The sequence below is a fragment of the Notolabrus celidotus genome, chromosome 19 (genome assembly GCF_009762535.1).
Source record: "Notolabrus celidotus isolate fNotCel1 chromosome 19, fNotCel1.pri, whole genome shotgun sequence".
Taxonomy (NCBI): Eukaryota; Metazoa; Chordata; class Actinopteri; order Labriformes; family Labridae; genus Notolabrus; species Notolabrus celidotus.
In genome coordinates, this window is record NC_048290.1 from 29,459,641 (window position 1) to 29,484,732 (window position 25,092).

Here is a 25,092-nt window from a genome sequence, read left to right on the forward strand (position 1 = left end):
CAAACAGGTAGAAACCTTCGGCAGAACCAGAATCATTATGATGAACAGCCATCTGCTGTGAGTGAATTGGTCATGACAGTAGGACTGAGGGAGAAGCAGAAAGAGAGAGATGGATGGACACAGGAAGCAGAACAGCAACAACATATCATGACTTACAGCTACAAAGTCAACAATAATGGTAACAAAAAAAACAGTTTGTAATATCAACAATTACAGCATAGAAATTATAATATACTTATTGCGACTGAGAACTTGTAACAGTTGAGGACAAAAGGTCTGTAAGCATTAGCAACTCTTGTGATGATAAAGAGATGAATAGTTATATTAGTTGGAGGTATGCAGGTCCACGGCAGCAGGCAATGATCCACAGGTCAGGAACCTCTGATATGAGGGAGCTCAGAAACTCACAGGAAGATATTGTGCTTTACATTAGTTCAGGTAGGCCACAAAGTCAATCTTGGCCTACAGAACATAAGATAAGATAAGATAAGATACTCCTTTATTCGTCCCACAACGGGGAAATTCATGGAGTTACAGCAGCAAACAAGAAGGTGTACAGTACAAGAATTTCATCAAGAATATGTATACAAAAGAAATGTTCATCAGAGACGACAGCTTGTCCATAATCCTCCTGTCAGCCACCACCTCCACAGGGTCCAGGACTGAGCTGGCCTTCTTCACCAGTTAGTTCAGTCTTGCTCTCCTGTATCCTGTCCGCCCACAGCAGGTGAAATCCTTGATGTGGCGTTCGTGTCCGGTGTTAGCTCTGTTAGCATGATGCTACTCTGCCAGTATTCCCTCTGGTGCTGGGTTAGCCCGTCCACCTTATCATAGATAGAACTTACATTCCCCATAACGGTGGGTGGAAGGACAGGTCCATGTCATCTTTTTTAGCTTGCACCTCAATACCAGCACGTCGTCCTCGCCTCCTTCTCCTCAGCTCACAGGGAACATGGGGCCTAGCATCGTTTAGCATCAACATGCTGCAGGCTCAGATCTCCGGACACACACAGGAACAAAAATAGTAAAAACACCACTGCAGACGTAGCCAGTTTGGTGTCGATGGCAAACAAATGAGTCATTAAAAGTCCTGACAGGCTCCAAATACAAAGAGAACTAAACAGATATGAAAAAAGAACAACAAAGAGAGAGCTGCTGCAACAAGCAGCCACTCGAGCGGCGCTAAGCAACAAACGTTAGTGGGTTGGCAATAGGCAAAATGGGTATTCTATTTAAACTGCTTCAGCCGGCCTTCTGCAAACCAACTGCTTTGCAACCCAACTTCACCCAAACCCCTCCTTTTATGCTGTGGTTGATTTTACCAGTGTCATAGGTATTGTCACTGATGTCTGCTCTGTTCTGTACCCTGGGGGTAATTGCTGCTGACTCTCTTGCTGCCTTGGCTTGTCATGTGTGCACATGAAAGAGAGGGGAGGTGTGCTTTCCCCACCTCAGGCTTTGCCATTCCCCGTAGGCATGTGGAAGGGCAGGGAGCTCCCAGAACAGAGCCATACTGCCAAACATAACTTATTGCATGCAAATGATTAGTCAATGTGATGAGAGTGGTCCTGAGTGATTTTTTTTAAAATGCTGGCCTGTTGCTTGAAGCAAATATCAATTGCATCTTCCCTCTGAACTGTATCCCAGAGGACTTAAACCTGGCTTTCCTAAGAACATCAAGACCTGTTTACTCATTGTCAAACAAGGAGTTATTATATCCCTCCACGTCATTGCCAGTGATACACAGTGAAATATAACTATTAGATGAATGTGTTTGTCAACTCCACTTGGTGCACTCTTTATTTCTGTCATCCTGCTGATAGATTGTAAAACATCTCCTCACCAGTGGGTTTTTTTTTCTTCACAGCAGACTGTTTATTACCTCAAAGTGCATTTTGTGAGACGGATAGCTTGTCTTCTAAGAAACTGCTTTATTTGCTGAGTGATGCTGAAACTGATTCTTTGGATCACATTGCTGCACCTCTACTCTCCAATATTATGTACCCCACTTTGTCCACAGTTTGCAGAAACTTCAATAATAAGTCATTTAATCAACTTATCAGCATGTAAGGATTCGTGGGATTGGCTGCATGGTGGTGCAGTGATTGCCACACAGTTCTAATCCCCGGCCAGGCAGGAGCCTTTCTGTGTAGAATGGACTTTGCATGTGTGACTTCTCTCTGGGTGCTTTGGCTTCCTCCCACAGTGCAGAGACATGCTTGACAGGTTAATTGGTGACTCTAAATTGCCAGTAGGTGTGAGTGGTTGTTTGTCTCCACATGTTAGCCCTGTGATAGACTGGCGACCTGTCCAGTGTGTACCCCAATCTTTCGCCAAATGACAGCTGGGATGGGCTCCAGCCCTGCGACTCCAAATTGGACAGTGTTTAAATAATGGATGTATGGATGTATGGATTGATGGATGGATGGTTGGATGGATGGATGGATGGATGGATTGATGGATGGATGGTTGGATTGATGGATGGATGGATGGATGGATGGGACTGTGGGATGTATCTCTGATATGAATACATGGTGTTTTGATCACTTAAGAATCGACCGAAATGTCACATATATTGCATTAAGCTTATTGTACATTGTAGTATGCAGTGCAGTGTCTGTTGCTGTAATGTGAAAAGGAACATTTATAGATTTAGAGTATAAATAGTGAGCTGTTGGGTTTAGTAGGGCAGAGTAAAGAAATGCCATTGAAGCTTCACACAGTCACTCATGCAAAAGACACCAAACAAAATGGTCCAAATGTGACGTTTCACCCTCGTACATAGATCATGTCTCATTGCTATGGCAACTGCTGACAGCTAGCACTCACCGTTGTCATGGGAACAGCTTGACAGGCTGGTAAAAAGAACAGGAAGAAAGGGATGGATGTAAGAGAGGTTAAAGAAAAATGGCATTGTAAAGCCATTTGCAAAGAAGGAACCAACACGGCAGCAGAATGCACAAATGTCCACGCCCATATGTTTGAAATGGTGTGCACACTCTAAATGGGTGACAATTATTTGTGATTGTCTGACTCAATCTAAAAGCTGTTTTTGAGATGATTGTATTTTTTTTAAGATGATAAAAATGTTATTTTTTGAAGGGCAGCTTGCAGCTCTTTGCACATTTAGATGCATGCACTCATGGTGTTATGGTATGCATGAAAAAAGATAAATGCAGCCACAGGAAGTCAGAAAGACAGATTAGTTTTTTCCATCTTGGCTTTAAGCACGCCCTCTGCATCACTCTTTGCTTCCTGCTTCCTTCATTTTCTTCCTTATATTTCTTCACTCCAGTCTCCCTCTCCACTTCCCAGAAAGGCTTTTAGGTGATTAAAATACAGCAGTGGGGTTCCGTTATTGCTATTGTTCACTTTCTGTCTGCCACTGTGAGTGCTGATTGTGTCTGTGTGAAATACGGTCGACTAGGTTTTCCACTTTTGCCCAATATATTTCATCAGTCCTCCGAGAACTCCATGGAGAGAATAACTAACAGTTGAAGGTCACTAACATCAAAAGCAAACTGCATTTGACTTATATGTTTAAATCAACAACAGACACTTACAACAACCTCGTGTTAATGTCAACTGGAGAGAGCTGTTTAAGGTTTATTGCATATAAGAAAAACTCTTGGGGAATCTTTATCAGAAGGAAAACATAAAATCTGGACAGTTGGAAATTTGGCGTATTGAACAAGAAGGCTGATACCACTCATGTATGAAAACTAAAGTCTGTAAGCTCAATCTGAAGCAAGAGCCAGAAGAGGCTTAACTTAACTAAGTATAAAGACTGGAAGTAGGGGAGTCTATCTTGGCTCTTTCAAAAGCTTGAGAATGATCTCACTTCACCGGTCATATATTGAATGAAATGAAACAACATATAACATGTTAGATAGATCCAATCAGAAACCTCCGGCCACGAGAACTGAAGCCAATGGGGAAGTGTTAAAAACTGCAGTTTCTCAAGTGTCTGCTTGAGGCTGGCTCCAGGTACAGGAAACCACATACACACAGATTCATAAAGACTGATCTTTACAGCAGAAATAAACATGTTTACAGCCTGGTTCAAAAACAAGTGTAGTCTGGATAGCTCATTTTCTCGATCGGCACACACTGTACAGGGGGTGAATTTTTTCAGAACGCTGCAATTTGGAAGATATTAAGATTACGAGTTTTCCATTATGAGAGGCACAGCTGACTTGATTGACAGACGGGAACACTGTAGCTGTTGGCTAGGAGGCTCAAAGCCTCTAGTGTGAGTCTCTTTACCTCACACTAGCTCGACAGCAGCAGTTAGGTTGAGTTCATCATTTCCAATATGGCTCCCGCCGACGATTGGCTTCAAAACAGCACTTTGGAAACAGATGGGTGACATCATGGATACTATGTCCATTATGTATACAGTCTATGGATAGAACAGATTGATATGCAGGGGATATGATGTAGGTATCTGTCCTCTCGTATGAGGAGTAAACCAGAAAACCTTATGTCTTTAATGGTTTCATTAAAATAATGTATTGACACAGCTTTTTTTAAACCCTTTACACCTGATTGACATTGTTTTGTCCAAAATTACAACCCCTCTTTTTTGCAGTGTTGGACAATAGTTACAATGACTAGTTACTACTATCAAAAAATATTGAATTACTGAGCTAATATATTATAAAAACAAATAGTTACATCATAAAAGTCACTTTAGCATCACCCAAATGCCTATATTTTAATATTGAACCTAGTGCCTAACTATTGCGCTTCAATACTTCCATGTTGTTGGGTTCTTGTGTGTCCTGGGCTCTTTTTGTGTTGGGTTCTTATGCTTTGTTATTATGCAAGCCCTGCTGTCTGTCAAAACACTGTGTAAAACCTTGTTTTTAAAGGTGCTATATAAACAGATACAAAATTAAAAAGTTATAGTACTCTTATTAACGTGCAATAAGTGCTGCAGTGGTAGTGCCGTGTACACTGCCACCATTTTTTGCACTGGGAGTGCCCACGACCTCAATTTCAGAGCGCTTCTCATCAGCGTTAACTGTTGCTAGGTTACAAAAGTAGCTCCGCGATACTTTCGCTTCCCTAAATAGAGACCATTAGGAATGTATTTAAATGCTCTCTATGCTTCATACCTGCTTTCATTCAATGGCATTTCATCAAGAAACTGTAAAGCTATTGATACAATGTGTGTCATAGCATTAGCAGCAGCTCTAAACTTGGAAATTGTACCACGAAAAAACAAGTGTGATAACTTTCTCCTCCGCACAGACCTCCATAGTTGACAAAGTTGATTTCAGAAGTCCTGCGCCTTCTTGATTCTGATACACAAATCAGTGGACACTGACTGCGTTTTTGCGCTGAGGTGGCTGGAAATGCTGAATCACATTGGGTTTGAATAGAAAATAGGTGCTACCAAAAAAACGCTGTAGTGGACACAGCACTGATATGGGACATGGGAAGCATGTCTCCATCAACATACCTTGCATTCAGTCTGTTTCGTCCTCTCTGGCTCACAGATTGCTGAGCTGGCAGTGATTTAATATCAAGCCATGGCTGTTTGGATGGAGTGACTCCTCTTTGGTCTGCAGAGCTAAAGTGAGCTGCACCTGTGTCACCAGTGCTTGCTGCACCAGGCTCTCTGGCAGCTAGATTAGGAGAGGCCTGTTGTTTGGTTAGGTGCTTTTTTGAGATCAGAATGACTCGTATTGGCAGTAGAGTAAGCTTTCCTTCCTGCACATAGATTACAGCTCACCACCACATTCTTTCCTTTATCTCAAGGAGGGAAAAATAATGCTGGTATTTTCAAGACAGAACGCTCACGGCTGAATGATCGTCAGCCATTGTGTGTATTTACTGCCTGAGTCATTTTTTCCATTTCTGTAATGATAACTTGATACTTTGATACTAGCAAACACATTTAGCCACATACTCATTTAATAGATATCCCTTCTTCTAGGATAAAGAATGGAGTCCATTTAAAACAGAAGGCATTCCTCAACTCTTCAATTTCAATCTTACCTCACAATAATCACATTTTCTATAGTATCAAAAACCATACATTTGGTTATCTAACATCAAAGCTGCATACCAGTTCAGAGGAAGCATCCTTTGAAGGACCCAGCCTTGCCAGCCCACTGCCCAAAGGCCAAACTGAAATGAAATGGTCCTTTCTAGGGAGAATTGCATCACCAGCTCTTCCTGCTCTTACCTTTCCCTTCTGTGCACCACTCCTGTCACCTAGCAGCCTCGACAGCTACATCTGATATTGCAGAACTTACATCATGTAAACTAACCTATGATTTTAAAGTCTATTACCAATTCCAAGGCACCCTTTCTTTTTCACGTATGCATTGCCAGCTATTCTATGTTGTTGAAACAGATAACATACATGTTAGAGTGTTCTATAAGCTGCTTGAGAGTTCAACATCTCATTTCAAACAGCGTGCAGTGAGTTTCAGGATATATTGGCTCACAAAGGCTGCACTGGATGAATCCTTTGTGGGAGGGAGCTTTGAAAATAGAACGGCCTCCAATACGCTGCTGTGATACAATCAGTCTTGAAATGTCTCCTTCAAAGGAGGTAACCCCTGATTTAGGGCACGGTTTATGTTTACAGACAAACAGGACTTAATTCAGCTCTGTGAGGCTGTCCTTGAGCAGAGCCACAGCAGTGCTTAGAGGTAACCGCTAACATCAGGATGCTAATGCGCTTACAATCAAAGTGCTACCAGGTTAATATTCAGCAGGCACTATGTGGCTATTTCTGCTAAGCTTGATAGCATACAAATATGTGCTTATTCACCTTTTACCCAAAGAACAGCTGATGAAAAGCTCTCTAGTTTTGCAAGTGGTTGGTAACAGAAGACCCACATTATTGTACACTTCCCTGCTGCTGCATATTTTGCTGAATTATTTTAAAAAATGTATTATTTTGCACCACCTGGGGTCACTTTGTGGCCTTGAAGAGCTAAAAAATATTACTTTGCTACAGGAAAGAAGTTTCAGTTGAAGGATGTAGGTAGATTACAGGCAGGGGATTCTTTATTGGTTGGGTTTAATACTGATGTCAAAGGATCATCATGAAAGGTTCAGTTGGATCTTCTGTTTACTGAAGCAGATTCAACTAATCTTCTTTCTGAAAATCAAAAGCAAGAATCTCTGAGGCCGCAGCGTTTATGGGTAGCAGTCTGCTCTCTCTCTCTCTCTCACACACACACACACACACACACACACACATGGACACAAATATGCATGTACCCGCTCCTCTAACAGAGCTGACAGATTGAGGAGGTGGAGCTTAAAGTACCCAGTCTGACCCTGGCAACGACATTATGGTGATGCAACAGTCCATGCACGTGTGTGAGTGTGTCTGTGTGCGCAAGTTAGTCCTAACTGATGAGTCACTGTTAATGAAAGGTTTAAAATGTTCCAAAGACCTGATTAACCTACGCGTTTATGTTGTTTGCTGTTTATGTCTGACCACAGCAATTTGCAATAACAAGTACATAGGCTCATGTGGACACACATTCACTCTGCGACACTGAATATAAAATGAGGATGATGACTAAGTGTGTACCGTATCCTGCTCCTTCCAAATGCTGCTGTCACATCCTGTAAATACGAGTGGACCATCTGTCCCCGCAGCTCTGCCTCAATGCTGCTGCTGCTGCTGCCGCCGCTGCTCTTCGGCCCTGACTCCTGAGAGAGCGGCTGATAACCAAAGATGATCTATTTTTTAAGGTCTTGCCAGACGTCTGCTCGACACTATGAAGAAGTTACACACTCATCATATGTGCATGAAACCTCTTAAAGCTATGCATTATCAGAGCAGGAAAGTGACAGAATGATCATTTTTCTCAGCATGGTGTGTAAAGACGGTTCTGCTGAAGTCACAGAAGCTGCTCTTTGAAAGCTGGTGCCTTGCAAACATTTCTATATATACTACATTTAATATCATTTCTGTGTTGCCCGGGCTTTGCATCATGACTTATGAAATAATTTTGCAGTCTGACTCTCCAAAGAGAGTTTTTCTGTGTTGCTGACCCGTGAGTGCCCTTACCATTGGTTACCAGCATAGAATAATTTCTGTGTGCTGCCATCTTTGTGTTGTTTCCTTGCTTCATCTGTTTCTCTATATTTTCTTGTGTGTGTGTGTGTTTAGGTAGTTTTTCAGTTTATGTGTCTGGCTAAATTAAAAGCAGCTACAATCTCTTAAAATGCGGCTGATAAGTTGTGTGATTGCTCAGCTCACATCCCTGTGCTGTTTGGGGATTTTCAGCTCAGACATGGTTCTGATGTTTTGCTTTGTTTTGAGATCCTGGCAATGTGTGCAACTGTATTGCCGTGACACCAACAACACCAACACTTTACTAACACACTGACATTGTCAGCCTGCCGCCACACCACAGTCATGATGTGCCGCTGTTCTTCTTCCAGAGAATAATGTGTTTGTCAGCAGAATCACTTGCAGTGGGATGGGATGAGAAGGCTGTCAGTGTGATGCAGAAGAAACTTTACATGAAAAAAGAACATTCTTGCATTGTCACGCTACCAGATATGATGCTAGTAAAACTCAAATGATATTGATACCTGTTTCTAGTGGTCCACCAGTATCGTTTTCTCAATGGCCGATGCTGGTGCCAATAATTGGAGAGCATTTGATCAATAACAACAATTGAATTGCATTGAACGGGCCCTCGCAACCTCTCGCACGTCAGGGTGTGTCAGAAGTCGGGGTGCTGAGCAGTCACAGAGTTTGTTGCTGCTGTGGTGTCTTTAAGACACTTCTCAGCTGTTTATGATGTGCATCTCTCAGTCTGAGGGACAGCTGTCACTGTGCAGCTCTTCAGCACCACGGACAGCGATACTAACCTGCATCCCAAAGCTCAGAAATACATTCAATTGAATAATAACATCCATTAGTCCATGCACATTACCATCTAATATATATGGTTATCTAAGCCAGCAACATGTTTTAGATGGATCTTTAATTAGTTAACATATAACATTAAACATTAAACATATTACATTAAACATAGAAAGTTACTGTTGGATATGGATATATGGATATTGGATATGCTGTCATTTATAATGAGAAAAACAGTCATATAGAAAAGACGATGACGACTGAGGACACTGAGAGCAGAATGTGGGATGCAGATTGGTGAAATGAAAATGGAATAGGAAAAGCGCTAACATTGCTCGACAGCAGCCACACTGATAATGCTGCCTTCTGTGTCCGCAGACATTAATAGTCTTTTTTTAATTAGCCTCATGAGCGCAGACATTGGCCAATGGTTATTATTTCAAAATGCCATTAATCGCTCGACTGATTAATCCACCCATTAATTGGCCCACCATTGAATCAATTCATCAGTCTATCTCTACCTGTTTGGATAGCATTGCAACAAAAACTCAACTCCTGGGCATCCAACATTGTTAGTTTTATTACTTGTGATTTTCAACCTGCACATCGGTGTAGTACTGAAAGTCACTGAACACTGACCAATATTTGACGTAATGTTATAGCAAGTAAAGGCAAAATACATATATTTTGTCTGAAAAGTCATGTATGCACAAAATAAAATATTTCCCCTGAATTATCACTCATAACCCAGAAGAAGTGTTTATTATCTGCAGAGATGTTCCTCTCTGTTAGTATTGAGAATTATCTTAAAGGTGACATATCATGCAAAATGGACTTTTTAATGGTTCTCTACCTGAAATATGTGTCCCTGTCTACAAACCCCCCGAGAATGAAAAAAATCCATTCTGCCCCTGTTCTGATTTCTCCACCTTTCTGTAAATGTGTGTGAAACCAGCCGTTTTAGACTTCTGTGTTTTTGTTACGTAACAACAATATCCGGTCTGTCACGGAGTCAGAGCTCGGAGCTTGTTCAGCCCATAGACTGTATAAAATAATACTGAATCCCTCCCCCGTTTTTCATTACCTGCACAAATGTGTGCTAACAAGGAGCTTAGGAGGGAGGCATGCTAGTTGTAGGCTGTCTTAATAAACACAAAGGTTGGTTTTACTCCCCACGTCTGCAGATTTGAAGATCTAGTGGATGATTTGTATTTATCATGGATAAGTGCTAGCGCTAGTTAGCATAGCTACATAGCTACAGTTCGTAGCTGTAGCTGTGTACCAAGACACACGTCGACATACTGACAAATAAAACAACAAGAAACACTAAATCTGTGACCAATCCTTCAGAAAGGTCCTGCTGCCTTTCTGGCAGAGGTCGGTTTTACTCCCCACGTCTGCAGATTTGAAGATCTAGTGGATGATTTTTATTTGTCATGAATAAGTGCTTGCGCTAATTAGCATAGCCACATAGCTACATGTCCGTAGCTGTGTACCAAGACACACGTCGACATACTGACAAATAAAACAACAAGAAACACTAAATCTATGACCAATCCTTCAGAAAGGTCCTGCTGCAGGCGCCTCTCCGTCAGGATCAGATTCTGGATCAGATTCAGAGGGTTGAAGTAACGCGGGTCTCTGAGCAGCCGTGTATATTCAGCCAACATGTAAACATTAGATCAACGTGCTGGAGAGCCGAGGCACATCCACTTCCTGAGGGGGCGTGGTCAGAGGGAAAACAGAGTGTTCTGAGGAGGACTCAAGAAGAGGGTTTTTCAGGCAGACCAAAATCTGATTTCAAAGTGTTTTTTGAGCATAAACTTTAAAGACATGTTTTGGGGACCTCTTTGACCAATATATATTGATGAAAAAAGCGTGATATGTCACCTTTAATTTGGTCTTTTCATGGGTGTCAGTCGTTGTACAGTGTTGTGAAGATCACTGTCAACAGTCTGCAGGTTTGGACTGATAACATAAAGGGAGCAGGTGACATTGTTTTGTCTCACCTCTGCTCTCTGTCTTTAACAGACAGTGGTGGACAGTAACAAAGTAAATGTACTTGAGTACAGTACTTAAGTATATTTTTTGAGTATCTGTACTTTACTTGAGTATTATTTTTTGGGGGAACTTATGACTTTGACTCCACTGCAGTCATAAGACAATTATTGTACTTTTGACTCCACTACATTTCTACATCAGTGCTCTAGTTACTCACTACTTGCAGATTTCACTCAGATCAGGCTACTCCAGGACTTGAACTCAAGTAATAATTTGACAGAGCAACTTTCAATTGTATTGGAGTAATATTTGACCTGGAGGATATATACTTTGACTTAAGTAATGAAGCTGTGTATTTTGTCTACCACTGGTAACAGATACATGTGACATATGTGTCGTTATTAGATGTCAGTGTTTGCCAACCCGTGAATGAGGAGAGTAAGAGGTGTATAGTAGCTGTGACTGAGGGTAGAGCAGAGAGACACACAGCTGTTTATGGATGTATTCAGAAGTTTTTATTTTTCAAGATCACAGTTCTGTTTACTTAATGAACGCTTCTCTCTGTACATTATCTCTATGTCGATTGACCACTGCTGCTCCTCTCTCTCTCTCCTTCATTTCTGTTATCTTTAGATTGAGCAGAGTGTGGATTTGTGTAATTTTTTTCCTTAAGCTTTAGTGCTCTAATACTACGTGGCCCTTGCAACCGTACAACCAAGTTCTCTAGACAAAGGCTGGAGCCCTTTTTATACATGTTTTATTAAGGGTGCTATTCATAAAATGTCCTTGTAGAACTAGTCCTTTTAGAGAAATACCAACCGCACAGCATCTCTCTTTCTTAATCTCATCCTCGGCTTGGGTGGCTCATAGAATTCTTCGAGGGTCTCTTGAGTTCAATTGTAATTGTTAATAATTACACATAGAGTGGTCTAGATCTGCTCTGTTTGTAAAAGTGTCTTGAGATAACATTTGTTGTGTTTTGGTGCTACACAAATAAAGATTGATTGATTGATGATTATTTTAAGAATAAAATCCAGAAGGAGCTTATGTTTTAAAGGTGACATATCATGCAAAATGGACTTTTTAATGGTTCTCTACCTGAAATATGTTTCCCTGGCATGTCTACAAACCCCCCGAGAATGAAAAAAATCCATTCTGCCCCTGTTCTGATTTCTCCACCTTTCTGTAAATGTGTGTGAAACGAGCCGTTTCAGACTTCCGTGTTTTTGTTACGTAACAACAATATCCGGTCTGTCACGGAGTCAGAGCTCGGAGCTTGTTCAGCCCATAGACTGTATAAAATAATACTGAATCCCTCCCCGTTTTTCAATACCTGCACAAATGTGTGCTAACAAGGAGCTTAGGAGGGAGGTATGCTAGTTGTAGGCTGTCTTAATAAACACAAAGGTCGGTTTTACTCCCCACGTCTGCAGATTTGAAGATCTAGTGGATGTTTTTTATTTATCATGGATAAGTGCTAGCACTAATTGGCATAGCCACATAGCTACATGTTCATAGCTGTAGCTCTAGCTGTGTACCAAGACACACGTCGACATACTGACAAATAAAACAACAAGAAACACTAAATCTGTGACCAATCCTTCAGAAAGGTCCCGCTGCCTTTCTGGTAGAGGTCGGTTTTACTCCCCACGTCTGCAGATTTAAAGATCTAGTGGATGATTTTTATTTATCATGGATAAGTGCTAGCACTAGTTAGCATAGCCACATAGCTACATGTTCGTAGCTGTGTACCAAGACACACGTCTACATACTGATAAATAAAACAACAAGAAACACTAAATCTATGACCAATCCTTCAGAAAGGTCCTGCTGCAGGCGCCTCTCTGTCAGGATCAGATTCTGGATCAGATTCAGAGGGTTGAAGTAACGTGATCTCTGAGCAGCCGTGTATATTCAGCCAACATGTAAACATTAGATCAACGTGCTGGAGAGCCGAGGCCACACCCACTTCCTGAGGGGGCGTGGTCAGAGAGAAAACAGAGTGTTCTGAGGAGGACTGAAGAAGAGGGTTTTTCAGGCAGACCAAAATCTGATTTCAAAGTGTTTTTTTGAGCATAAACTTTAAAGACATGTTTTGGGGACCTCTTAGACCAATATATATTGATGAAAAAAGCCTGATATGTCCCCTTTAAATCTGTTTCTGCAATTCTTCATGACATTCCTTCAGTCATGGCACTCAGTTTTTAGATCTACTATGTAGCAGTCGATACCCTGAGTTTAGAATATCAGTGAGGGTATATTTTTACAGGTGAACTCATCCTTGGAAAACAAAACTTATAAGGTACCTTCATCGTTATCTAGCTTAAAAATGCGTCCTAAATCCTCAACTTTGTTTCTCCTCATTAAAAGGCTCTTGTTGCAAAGAGGTTGGGGACACCAGCCTTAAACACTATTGTCCCCACTATATGCATTATTATATAAATTCATTGCCATCGCCTGCAGTCTCTCTGTTGTCAGCTGTCATGAAAAAAACAAAAGTATTAACATTTCTTTTGAAACAGTAGCCGAGTTTCCAACCAAAATACCCTCATCACAGAGAAAAGTTCACACATCCATCCCCATCTATCTGCATGATTGGATTGCAGGGGACATTATGGGCCATGTGCTAGCTTACATAAGTTATTACTACAGCACAGATATTAGGATAAGAGCGTAATGAGCTGGGTAGCTGGGCTTCTTCACTGAGAGCTGATCCTTTTCATTAGAGCACCATTACTTTGTGTTTATTCCACACACTGAGAAAATCTGATATGATAATTCTCTCTTTCATTGCACTTGATTTTACTTTTACTTGGCATTTCCACAATAGAAAGTTGTGATAATTTAATATGATATTTTAATATGATATCTTAGAAAATTTGGAAGAAAGTGTTCCAACAGTGGTTGGTTTGAAAAGTGGTGACAGTCTCAGTTGTTCTGTATAATCCAAAGTCTTCAAAGTCTAAGCTCACACGGAGACAGATGACAGGGTGTTAGTGTGGAGATGTAATTGAGAAAATGCTGTGTTGTGATTTGAGCTAACTTTTCATCAGGTACAGATGAGATTAGTCCTGAATAATAGCAGCATTGTTAGGGGTTTCCCAGGAATTTCAGATGATTTAGAAGGCAAATTATGGGTTTCACAGCTTTTGTGGAATATAGCCTGGCTATTATCAGGAACCAGATAAAACAAATGGCATGTGTGAAAGTGACCTTTTTAAAAATGCTCATGACACATTTTGTTTTTTCACCCAACCACAAGATTCAGCAAGTTTCTAGTTAGCCCATGTGTCCAGTCTAAAAACTTTGTATCTGCCTGACGCCTTTTGTAGTTGTGCTCCTTTTCTTTTTTCTGATTTGATACTAGAACATCCAGTGCTATAAAATAGCTTCTATTTCCAGACTTAGAGGCAAGTTTGCCATTACTCTTTCCTGTAAAAAGTTCAATTTAACTGAAAAATGTGAACATTTTTAGAGCTGTAACATTTCTTCAGCAGTCTAGGTGTCACTCAGGCTTTGAGGAAGAATGGCCTTTGCTGAGAGCACAGAGGAAACTTTGCACAGACAGCTGAAGCCATCTCATCTCAGTCCCATCTTAGAGCTGTCAGAACTGCAGCTTTCCATCAGTTAAATGGAGGGAATATAGTCAGGCTTTATCAATTTAGACTGATTCAGTGGAAGAAAAACCCATTTCTCTCTGAGAAGTCATTCCTCAAAAAGTGTGCGTACATCTGGCTGCTCAGTGTGGAGCAGAATGTGTGCTTCCTTAATGCAGCCTCGCTACACAAAACTGATGTTCGGAAATGATAATGATAGGCTGTTGTGCTGCAGAAAGAAAGTGTGGGCTAACATTTACTTTATATCTTCCTCTTTCTTTCATTGTGTCTCCTTCCCCTGCCTCCTTTTTTTATTCTTGGAAGTTTGGCAGTTCAATCCCAGCTCCTTCAGTCACATGTCGAAGTGTCCTTGAGCAAGACACTGAACCCCAAATTGCTCCCTCTGTTGTTCAGAGGTGTGTGAATGTGAACGAATGAGATTAGCTAACACTGATGGTCCCTTACTACATAGCAGCCTCTACCATCAGTGAGTGAATGGGTATGAATGGGTGAATGTGACGAGTAGTGTAAAAGTGCTTTGAGTGGTCAGAAAGACTAGAAAAGCACTATCTAAGTACAAGTCCATTTAACATTTACCATTCTCCCCTTGGTCCTACCTTCCATGTATCTTTATCTGTGTCTTTCTTTCTTTCTCTCCAGTCCACTCCACTCCACCTGGCAGCGGGATACAACAGGGTGAGGATAGTTCAGCTGTTACTACAGCATGGAGCAGATGTTCACGCCAAGGACAAGGGGTAAGTACAAGAAAATCAATGTGAAATACAAGTTTAAGGCGTAGAGGGATTGGGTAAGCAACATTTTGAATGTGCTGGAATTTAGACTTTTGGAAGAACTACAGTCATGATATTTTAGAGGTGCCAAGTAGTCTGGTTAATGAAAGAGAAACAGTGCTTTCTGCTGGCACTCTTCATATTCAAAGACCTGAAAAACATGGTAACATTGATGATATTACAAAAGTATCTTGCATACATCCAAACTGCTTGTTGTATAGTTTCCTCTGTTGCAAGAGCACGGAGATGTACAAGTTATATCCAAACTTCATCCCCCACAATCCATTTGGTAAAACCTTTCATTCCTAGCTATGCTGCCAGCTCAGAAGTGGCCGTTCTGGTCTCTCTGGTGGACTGCCACTTTAATACAGAATGAAATATCTCAACAAATATTTGACTGATTCAGATGAACATTTGCACAGATACTAATGCCACTGAGAAAACACTGCATTATTAATTTAGTTGATCCCTGGATTTTTCTCTGGTGCTGCCATCTGATCAAAGTTTCAGTTTGTGTCAATCTTCAATTTGCTACTAAATACATGCAAATCCATTTCTACCAATCTCACTTGTTGTTTTTTTTAATGCAGTGATGATTTGTATTACTTTACAAATTCAAACATTCAAACAGTTTACACTTTATTGTCACTATGAGGATGTTAGCAAGCTGCTGTTAGCATTTAGCTAAAAAGGCCTAGTATTGCATAGCATAGCTCCACAGAGCTTCTAGCCTGACTTAGGCTGTTTTCACTGAAACAGCCTGCTACATACTACCAACGAATGTAGAATGCAGTAAGTACTGCATACTGCATACTGCATACTGCATATTGCGTTTGAAGGTAGTATGTAGGGATGCACCGATCTGATCCTGGTATCGGATATCGGCCAGATCGGACTCAAAAAGCTAGATCGGATATCGGCGACAAGGGGACGATATATAGTGCCGATTTTAATATCCCTCCTCCCTGCCACAGGTACAGGTCATTCTGTGGGAAACACTATGGAAACACTACGTTGACCTATTTTTTATTTTCTCATTTGAAGCTGTTTTTCTATGCAGAATATTTAATTCCTCGTATCGACTGCTGAGGTACAGTTGACTTATAATATCTGTTGGTTATGAAGATTAACTCACCAAACTGCTGGCACACATTTATAATCTCTTGAATAATGACACTGTCAGTTTAAAAATGTTCATTTCATTGTGGTTTTCAAAGTCAGAAAGCCTGAAGTTGCCAAAACATGATTCTGTCCTCACATTAAGGAATAGAGATTTTTAAATCAATACAGGGATCGGATCAGTTCGGTATCGGTATCAGCAGATACCAAAGCCCAGGTATCGGCACCTGTATCAGGACCTAAAAAGTAGGATCGGTGCATCCCTAGTAGTATGTAGTTAGTATGACTGTTGGGTTTCATCTGTTTTGTAGTCTGCTGGGTCAGGCGTCGCTGGATTTCCAGTTTCGTTAAACTGAAGTAAACAACGGCCAAGCTGATAGAGAAACTGCTTCTTTAACATCACTTGTGATTTCAAAAGTTAAGAAGTGGTTTATATGGAATTTAATAGTTTTCACAGCACCACAAAAATGAGTTCCCCCCATCTAAAAAAGAAGAAAAACTCGGAATGTTAGCGCTATGCATTGTGGGAAAATGTACGCAATGGAGACTGGTCCAATGCAGACTTAGAATTTTTTCTGAATCAGTTCAACATCTGGATAGTTTTGGCATACTGCAGATTTTGCTCTTGTTCACATGCTACATACTAGAATTTGGCCAAATCAGTACCTACTGCTATAGTAGGCAGTTTGGAAAACAGCCTAAGTCTTGTGACATACTGTAGTTCATTATAGAACTGAATAAAAGATATGACACAGCAATCAAGAGTTAAATTATTATATCGTGTTTCTGAATAGTTAAAATATATCAACTGTTGATTTGAATGGTGTCTGTTTTGCTCCTCCAGTGGTCTGGTGCCTCTACATAATGCCTGCTCCTATGGCCACTATGAAGTTACTGAACTGCTGCTAAAGGTACACACACACGCACACACACACACACACACACACACACACACACACACACACACACACACACACTCTCTTTATTGAACTATTGTGTATTTTGTTTATATTAGCACAAATCTGACCAGTGTTTCCCTACATTGTTGTTGTGTTTTGCTCTTATAAGAACTGTCTGCTGAATTACTTTAGGAACAAAACAAATGAAATTCAAAAGAAATCATTCTCAACATCATTCTTTTCTCATTCCCGTCCCTCTTTCCTTCCAGCATGGCGCGTGCGTAAACGCCATGGATCTGTGGCAGTTCACCCCGCTCCATGAAGCGGCTTCCAAAAACCGAGTGGAGGTCTGCTCTCTGCTGCTGAGTCACGGGGCCGACCCCACCCTATTAAACTGCCACAGCAAGAGCTCTGTGGACATGGCGCCCACTCCGGAGCTGAAGGAGAGACTCACATGTGAGTGCGGGGGTTGATTTACATAAACTACAGCTGCAGCGCATATCACTGCTCAATGTGTTGTGGGGCTGAATTAATTAAAGGGCTATTTTGGGAAGTAATAACTTCACAACAGTCAGTTTGGAGCAGTCAATTTCAACTAGCTGTAGATGTTGAACACACACACCACTTCAGCCTGCCTGTAAAGCAATCACAACTACAGTTAGGTTAACAAATCTTTCCTTAGCCGCCTGTAAGCTAGCTCCTGCCTTTGAATTGCTTTCATACAGTAGGCCATTCATAACAGTACAGCACTCTAAACAGGATGTGGGGATCCAAATTGGTGATAATGTGTACTCAGCCTTGTCTTCATATATTTATACTCTCCCACACTGTTGCTTTTATTTTTGTGTTTTGGATGCATGATTTTGATGTATTTCACTGCAACAAAACTGAGTCTCCCGATCTGTTCTCTTAACTGAACATTTTGCAGACCAGTGTTTTTAAAACTGAAGTTAAGAGCACTATAGTTAAATCCATTTGTCCAGCACAGCAACCTTTTCAACATCTTCAGCTATAAGATGCTCAAAACGGACAAACTCATCTGTCTCCTTTAGAGAGCTCTCCAGCACTCCTTGAGAGTTCATTAGTGAGTCAGCTACCTTGTGCTGCACTTGTTGCTGTGCCTTTGTTGCGAGGCAGATCAAAACAACAGTCACTCGCTGCATCAATTATAAAGCCATCTTAGGTTGAGACAGCAGGACAATTCCCCCTGTAAGTTGTCTGTTTCTGAATGTCTTTGAAAAAGGGTCTCAGAGGGACATTCTCTGTGAAGACTCGTCACAGTGATACAAACTGCAACTCGACATCTTCTGAAAGTTTTAGCATGTTTTGATGCACTGTATAATTAAAATGTGGATTTGAGGCCTCCAGCAGGGGAAAGTCTCTGTCAAAGCCTATTGTGTATGCAGAAATCTCAGTCTGGTGTGAGTGTCAGTTGAGGGAGTACAGATAAAAAATATTTTTTTCTGGGGTGACAGTTTGGCCTGGTGGTAAAGTCATGTGCCCGATGTGCAGGGGCTTTGGTCCTCGGGCAGGGGGCCCTGGTTTAGGCCAACTAGGGATGGGCATTTCAAGCCAAAAAATACTATTCCATAATCACTGGCATTTATTCAGGGGTTATTCGTTATCCAGCTCTGACAGCAGGTTTGAACTGTCAAGTTGACACAACAACGACTAACACAACATTTGTTGTGCTGCAGGTGTAGACAGTAAAAGTAAACACTCCATGACACACCTTTCCTGTTAACAGTTTGTTTGTGTGGCGGTCCCATCAACCAGCACCGGGACGATATGCTGCTACTAGCAGGCACGGTCTCGACCTTTGTGTGGGTGTTTCTGTGACGCAGCAGCGTGGCGTGTATGTTTACATTTTTCAGCCATGCTAAGTGTCTGCTGCTATCTCCGTTTCTGAATCTCATACCACTAAACTATAGACTGTATAAATAATGGACCTGGTATCCGTGACATCACCCATCGCGCTGTTTTGAAGCTGATCGTCGTCGGGAGCCATACTGGAAATGCAGAACCCAACTTAAAGCTGCTGTGAGGAACTTTTGTTTTGTATTGATTCTGGCGCCCCCTTGTGGCCAAAGCGATACCTCTTATCTCTTGTCCTATACATGCAAAAGTAGTGTTTTCAACAAAAGCCTCATCCTGTTGTCTTCAACAGTCAACTTTATCAGGTAATGTGATTATTTTCCATGAAAACAGTCAAATAAAGGCTGTTTCTGAAGTGAGATGTCCATCATGTGGTCTGACACCTACCCCCTCAGGGCAGTTTCAGGCATTAAACATTACAACAGTGAAGGTGTCAGTGTTGTTACTGATGGTCTTGTTTGCTATTCAAGGTCATAAAGAGGCATCAGTATCATTTTCAGTCTGTTTTCTCAGCCAGTTCAAAACTCATCACAGGGCCTTTAACTGATGGTGAGCTAGTAAGAGGTAAAGAGGTGGGCTTTGAACTTCCTAGCCAACAGCCACAGTGTTCCCAGCTGTCAGTCAAGTCAGTCATGTCTTTAAATGGGCAAAACTCGTAATCTTAATATCTTCTGAACGGTCTCGTTAGAAAAAATTCACCCCCCGTACAGTGGGTCTCATTCATGAAACGTGAGCAGCACGAATTTATGTGTAAACCGTGTGCAGCAGAAATTTACATGGATTTCCGCATTCATCAATCTTTTAGTAGCTCTGATCTGTGAGTAACTACTCACATAATCTCCACCTGCTCCTGACTGTGTGTAGAGCTTGTGTAAATGTAGGAATACACATAAATACTGCTTGTTACTGTCGGAAATACAATTTTAATATGTACTGCTCTCTGTTATGTACACAGTACACAGATGCCTTTGAAACATGTAATTTAAACATGACAAAATATTAAAAAAATATAAATATATAACATATTTTTACAACAAATAATTTGGCAATGAAAGCTTTGAGATCTAGATTATTTTTATTTGGAATGTGAATTACTTGTTAAAAACCACACAGACTAACTGGAGCCTATCTGACGAGGCAAACTAAGCCACACAGGTGGTGCGCCATGGCTGCGGAGTTGGACAGCTCCACCCTTGGCAGCCATACCTGCACATGGGCAGCTGCATGTTTCATGAATGAGACCCAGTGTGTGCCGATAGATAAATTAGCTTTTCAGGCCGAAGACGTTTTTTGAACCAGGCTGTACACATGTTTATTTATGCTGCAAAGATCGTCTTTTAGAATGGGTGTGTATGTGGTTTCCGATGTTTCTGCACCCAGCCTCTAGTGGACGCTCGATGAACTGCAGTTTATAACACTTCTGTATGGGCTTCATATTTTGAGACCGGAGGTTGCCGCTTGACCACTACACACATATTTCCAGTGGCTGTAGCAAATTTTTCTTCCTCTTTTGTTATCTAATGCAGTTTGCATTCTTCTTCTTCTGTAACTCCTCACAGTTAGCAAACAGCTTTAAGACGCTTATTAGCCACCGTCTGGCAGGAATACCGTATTACAACCAGGCACAGGGGAAAACGATGAAAAGTTTAACTTTTCAAATGACATGATATCCGCATTAACTCTTCGAATTCTAGTGAACGAATATTCAAGCATTCAAAAATCATGTTCCATCTCTAGGTCCGACCTGCGGCCTCTGTCCCGCACATTACTCCACACTCTCTCTCCTGGTTTCCTGCTCTGTCCACTAGGACTAAAGGCATGGAAAGCCCAAAATATAACTGTGGAAATGTATTTTATTTTTCTCCTGAAAGAAGTTTTATTTGACCAGAACAGATTATGGAATAAAGTTTGGATGTGTTGTATTGACCCTTTGGTCTGCTGACATTAAGGTTCCTATTACCCTGAAGAAGAGAAATGTAGAATACAGTGTTTGTTGACATAGAAAATCTATATGTTAAAAATACAAAAAAATCAGAGCTTAGTTTCAAAACTTAAGAAGATGAAAATAGTTTTTGGGTAACTGAGTTTTAAAAAGCAGTTATTGTATTATGAAATATTATTATGGAATTTTCTGAAACACTTTGTCTTCATCAGCATTGGGTCAAATCAAGCAAGCTATTTCCCCCTGTTCTGATGCTTATGCTGAGATTAGCTGACCGTTTTTAATTCACCTCAAAACAGGGAATTGTTTATGATATAATGGAAAAAATAAGAAGCTGATGAAATGCATTAATAGTAAAAAAAAAAAAAAAACTAGGTATGTTCATTAGATTGGCTGCTGTTCTGCTGCTTATAAATCTGGTATGCTGGAATTTGATTTAATGCCACAACAACAACTCATACTCAGACACGGTGTTCACTGTGATGGAGTTTCATAGTAAACCATGTTTTAAAGCACTAAAAGGTCAGCTCTCATACCTCCTTGACATGAAGGTAGCTCCATGTGAGAAAGGAAATCAAAGTACCTTCTTGTATACGGTAATTGCACAAACTTTGGAGTAATGAAGACCTTTGTTGCTGTTTTTTTTCCCAATTATGTTCATCATGTCTGACATTTAAAACAAGACTGGATACTTTTTCCTTCTCCAGGCCTCTGAAAATCGTTAAAGTGAGACAATAAAAGGAGGAAATATCACTTTGGAGGAACTGCTCACAATGCGTGTCTAAACTGAGCCCATTAAAAATGATGAGGGCTCAAAAGAAGACACTTATTTTAAGGAGTTAGAGGCCAGAAGTTTGAGGGCAACTAACAAGGATGAAAAACGACTTCTCCTAAAGAAGAAACTACTGCATACCATGTTACTTTAAGATGAGACCAACTATTTGTCTGAGTGTGTGATTATAGATGCATGAAAGCTGTTGCTCAGTCAATAGGGAGACTTGAATAGACTCCTTTTGTGCAGGATGAAATGCTTCAGAGGCACAAGAGTTTGTTTTTTGTCATCTTTTGTCCTCAGGGGCATAATCATTTGTTTCCGCTTCAGCTCCAGCACAAATACTCCTGCATTTTAAATTATTAGCTTGCAGTTGCAAACTTTAAAGTAATTCTTTAGAAGTAATGGTATGCTGCAGGGTCATAGCGAGGCATAATATATATTGTCATGGTCGAGTGGGAACCTTGTGGCTCCAATTTTGGTCACATTCTTGAGTCAGTTGCAGCACCAGAAACTCCTTTACTTGTTTTGGTTTGTTTGAATCCTCACAAGATAAACTCAGAAATGTTCTACAAACTGACACAGAGGCTGACAAATTGACATTCTGTTTGTGTTCAGATGAGTTTAAGGGCCACTCGCTGCTTCAAGCTGCTCGGGAGGCTGACATGGCCAAGGCTAAGAAGACCCTCGCACTGGAGATCATTAACTTCAAACACCCTCATACACACGAGACTGCACTGGTAAGAAAAGACACACACACACGCACCCACACACACACACAACTGAATGCATACACATTCCCTCATTGGTGCAGAGGATGATGTCTCTGAATTTTTGTGTGTGTTTGTGTGTGTCAGCATTGTGCAGTTGCATCGCCACACCCTAAGAGGAAACAGGTGACGGAGCTGCTGTTGAGAAAAGGAGCCAATGTGAATGAAAAGAATAAAGAGTGAGTTCTGTTTTTGTCTGATCACAAACACAAAGTCTGATCATCGTTATGTCTGTTTACAATTTGGAAACCAATGACTGAACATATGCAGCTGATCGAAGCCAGGAGTCCTTCTCTTTCTGGGCTCAGTTTTCAGCATATGGTGTAATAGTTTACTACAGTTTCAGCTCTATCTGTTACTCTGTTTGTGCTTTATAAAACAAAGTCAGACACTATATGATTATGTATGATACAATATGTTTCACACTCACTTATACCTCCCCCTTCTCTCTCCTGTCTGTAGTTTTATGACCCCGCTCCATGTGGCAGCAGAACGTGCTCATAATGACATCATGGAGGTGTTACAGAAACATGGTGCAAAGGTAAATCACACTGTTAGCTATATTTAGTTGTTTAGATATATCTTCATCCTCATCTTCATCCAGCTATCTTGTTATTTATCTCATCAGTTCTGCCTTAATCTGTTTCAGATATATGCAAATGTAGATTGTATAATCTGATGTAAATCTCTCTGTTTACATCCATCTACTTATCAACACATGGAATCAGATTAATATCACAAGTGTTTTTAAATCAGGGTGTTTCTTTTTATTTATCTCAGTCCCTTATGCAGTACTTATCAAAATGTTTGAAATGATGTATTACAGGAGTCCAATACCAAGCCTTAGCCCTTTGCTGCATGTTGTTTCCACCATCCTTTCTGCATGTCCTCTCCCTCCATCTTTAACTATGCAGTAAAGGCAATAATATAATCTTAAGAGAATTAGAATACTCCTCCGATGTCAGAATAAATGTTTGATCTAAAACATTATCTCTGAACATTCATTGTTTTGCTTGTTTCACCTTTACAAATGAAAAGTCAGGGTCTATTTTTAGAACTGTCATTTTGATCTGGAAAAAAAGTGTGAAGGCATAAGCAAGTGTGGCAGCCACCTTATTCATATAAATAACCATGAGCAGTGTTTCAGAGCAGAATGTCCTCCTTATGGTAACTTTTCTTTTGCTGTTGGTTCAATGTAGAAAATATTTACATGAGCCTGACATACTTGAGATGTTGCTTTAAGAGGTTGAATTCAGATGTATTTAAGTGAGGGATAAAAAGGGAGCAGGTGGTTATATTAATAAGGATCTAGACCGGGTGAGCAGGACCCTGACAATCCTTCACCTTCGGGCTCTTCAGTTGACACACCTTTGAACATAAACAAGGCAAAAGACTACTTTTTTATCACTGTTTCTATTATCACTACCACTGATGTTTTAACCCTCCTATTATCCTTGGGGTCAATTGGACCCCATTCAATGTTTAACATCTCTAAATGAATGACTAACATCATTTGTTTGCCTTCATATTTTATGACTTTTCCTAATTTAATGGGGACAACTGGGAAAACGTAAATTAAAATGTTGATATGTTCCAATTTCCTGTAAAAAAAAAAAAAATGCATCGGTGTTCGTTGTGGTCAATTTGACCCCAGGTTGTTTTAGCTGTACATAACAAAGAAATATCAACATTTTACACACATTTGTTTTGGTTGTTTTTGATGATATTGAGGTCACTATAACCAAGGACTCTTCTGCATGTGACTGCAGGAGCTGGGATCGAACCACCAACCTTTATATTTAGATAGAACATTTCCAGCCTCCATGTCTCTAAAGACATTTAATGATGAGTCCTGTGTCATATCTTTTGATAACATAGAAACAAGGCAGGGCCGACGAGAGCATGACAAACTCACAGCAGTTTGATGTTCTGTTTTATAATAAAGTCCTTCCTAATGCTTTAAATTGTGTTTATGGTTGAAATATATTTTATTTAAAAAGGTTATTTAGATAGTCAACAAAGAAACATAAAGTACCTGACACATAAACCTGGGTAACAATCAGTTTGTGGAGGTCTAAATTGCTGGGGTCAAATTGACCCCAAGGATAAAAGATGTTAGTAAATTTGAGGGTAGCAGGAGGGTTGAGTTACTTTGAAGCGATCAGCCACTGAAACATGCACTCACCAGCTCTGCTGCCATTGCCTACACAAGATCTAATATTGAAAACATCCTCTTTGTTATTTAGCGTACTGGTTTAGAATGCAGAAACTAACGGTTTTGCCACAGTGTCAACAGGCAGAGGTGCAATGTGGCTGATGTCCTTTCCACAGATTGATTTGATGTGACATGTGTGATCAGGTTGTCTCTTGAGTCGCTTTAGCTGTTGAGAATCAATAATCATTGTTATGGGGTTTTGACCAATCAGAATCAAGTATTAAACACAGCCAGGTAATACAGAAGAATTACTCATCA

At 40.6% G+C, this 25,092-nt stretch overlaps 1 protein-coding gene across 4 annotated transcripts in view; it reads left to right on the forward strand.

The window, feature by feature from the left end:
* Nucleotides 1-25,092, forward strand: part of LOC117831117 (poly [ADP-ribose] polymerase tankyrase-1-like) — a 175,665-nt gene that overhangs the window by 94,972 nt on the left and 55,601 nt on the right. For all 4 annotated transcript variants that reach the window (XM_034709639.1, XM_034709640.1, XM_034709642.1 and 1 more), the window contains 6 exons: nt 15,112-15,206; nt 17,206-17,272; nt 17,530-17,716; nt 22,468-22,589; nt 22,707-22,798; nt 23,082-23,160. In XM_034709639.1, the coding sequence (XP_034565530.1) occupies nt 15,112-15,206; nt 17,206-17,272; nt 17,530-17,716; nt 22,468-22,589; nt 22,707-22,798; nt 23,082-23,160 (642 nt within the window). The remainder of the gene's footprint in view (nt 1-15,111; nt 15,207-17,205; nt 17,273-17,529; nt 17,717-22,467; nt 22,590-22,706; nt 22,799-23,081; nt 23,161-25,092) is intronic.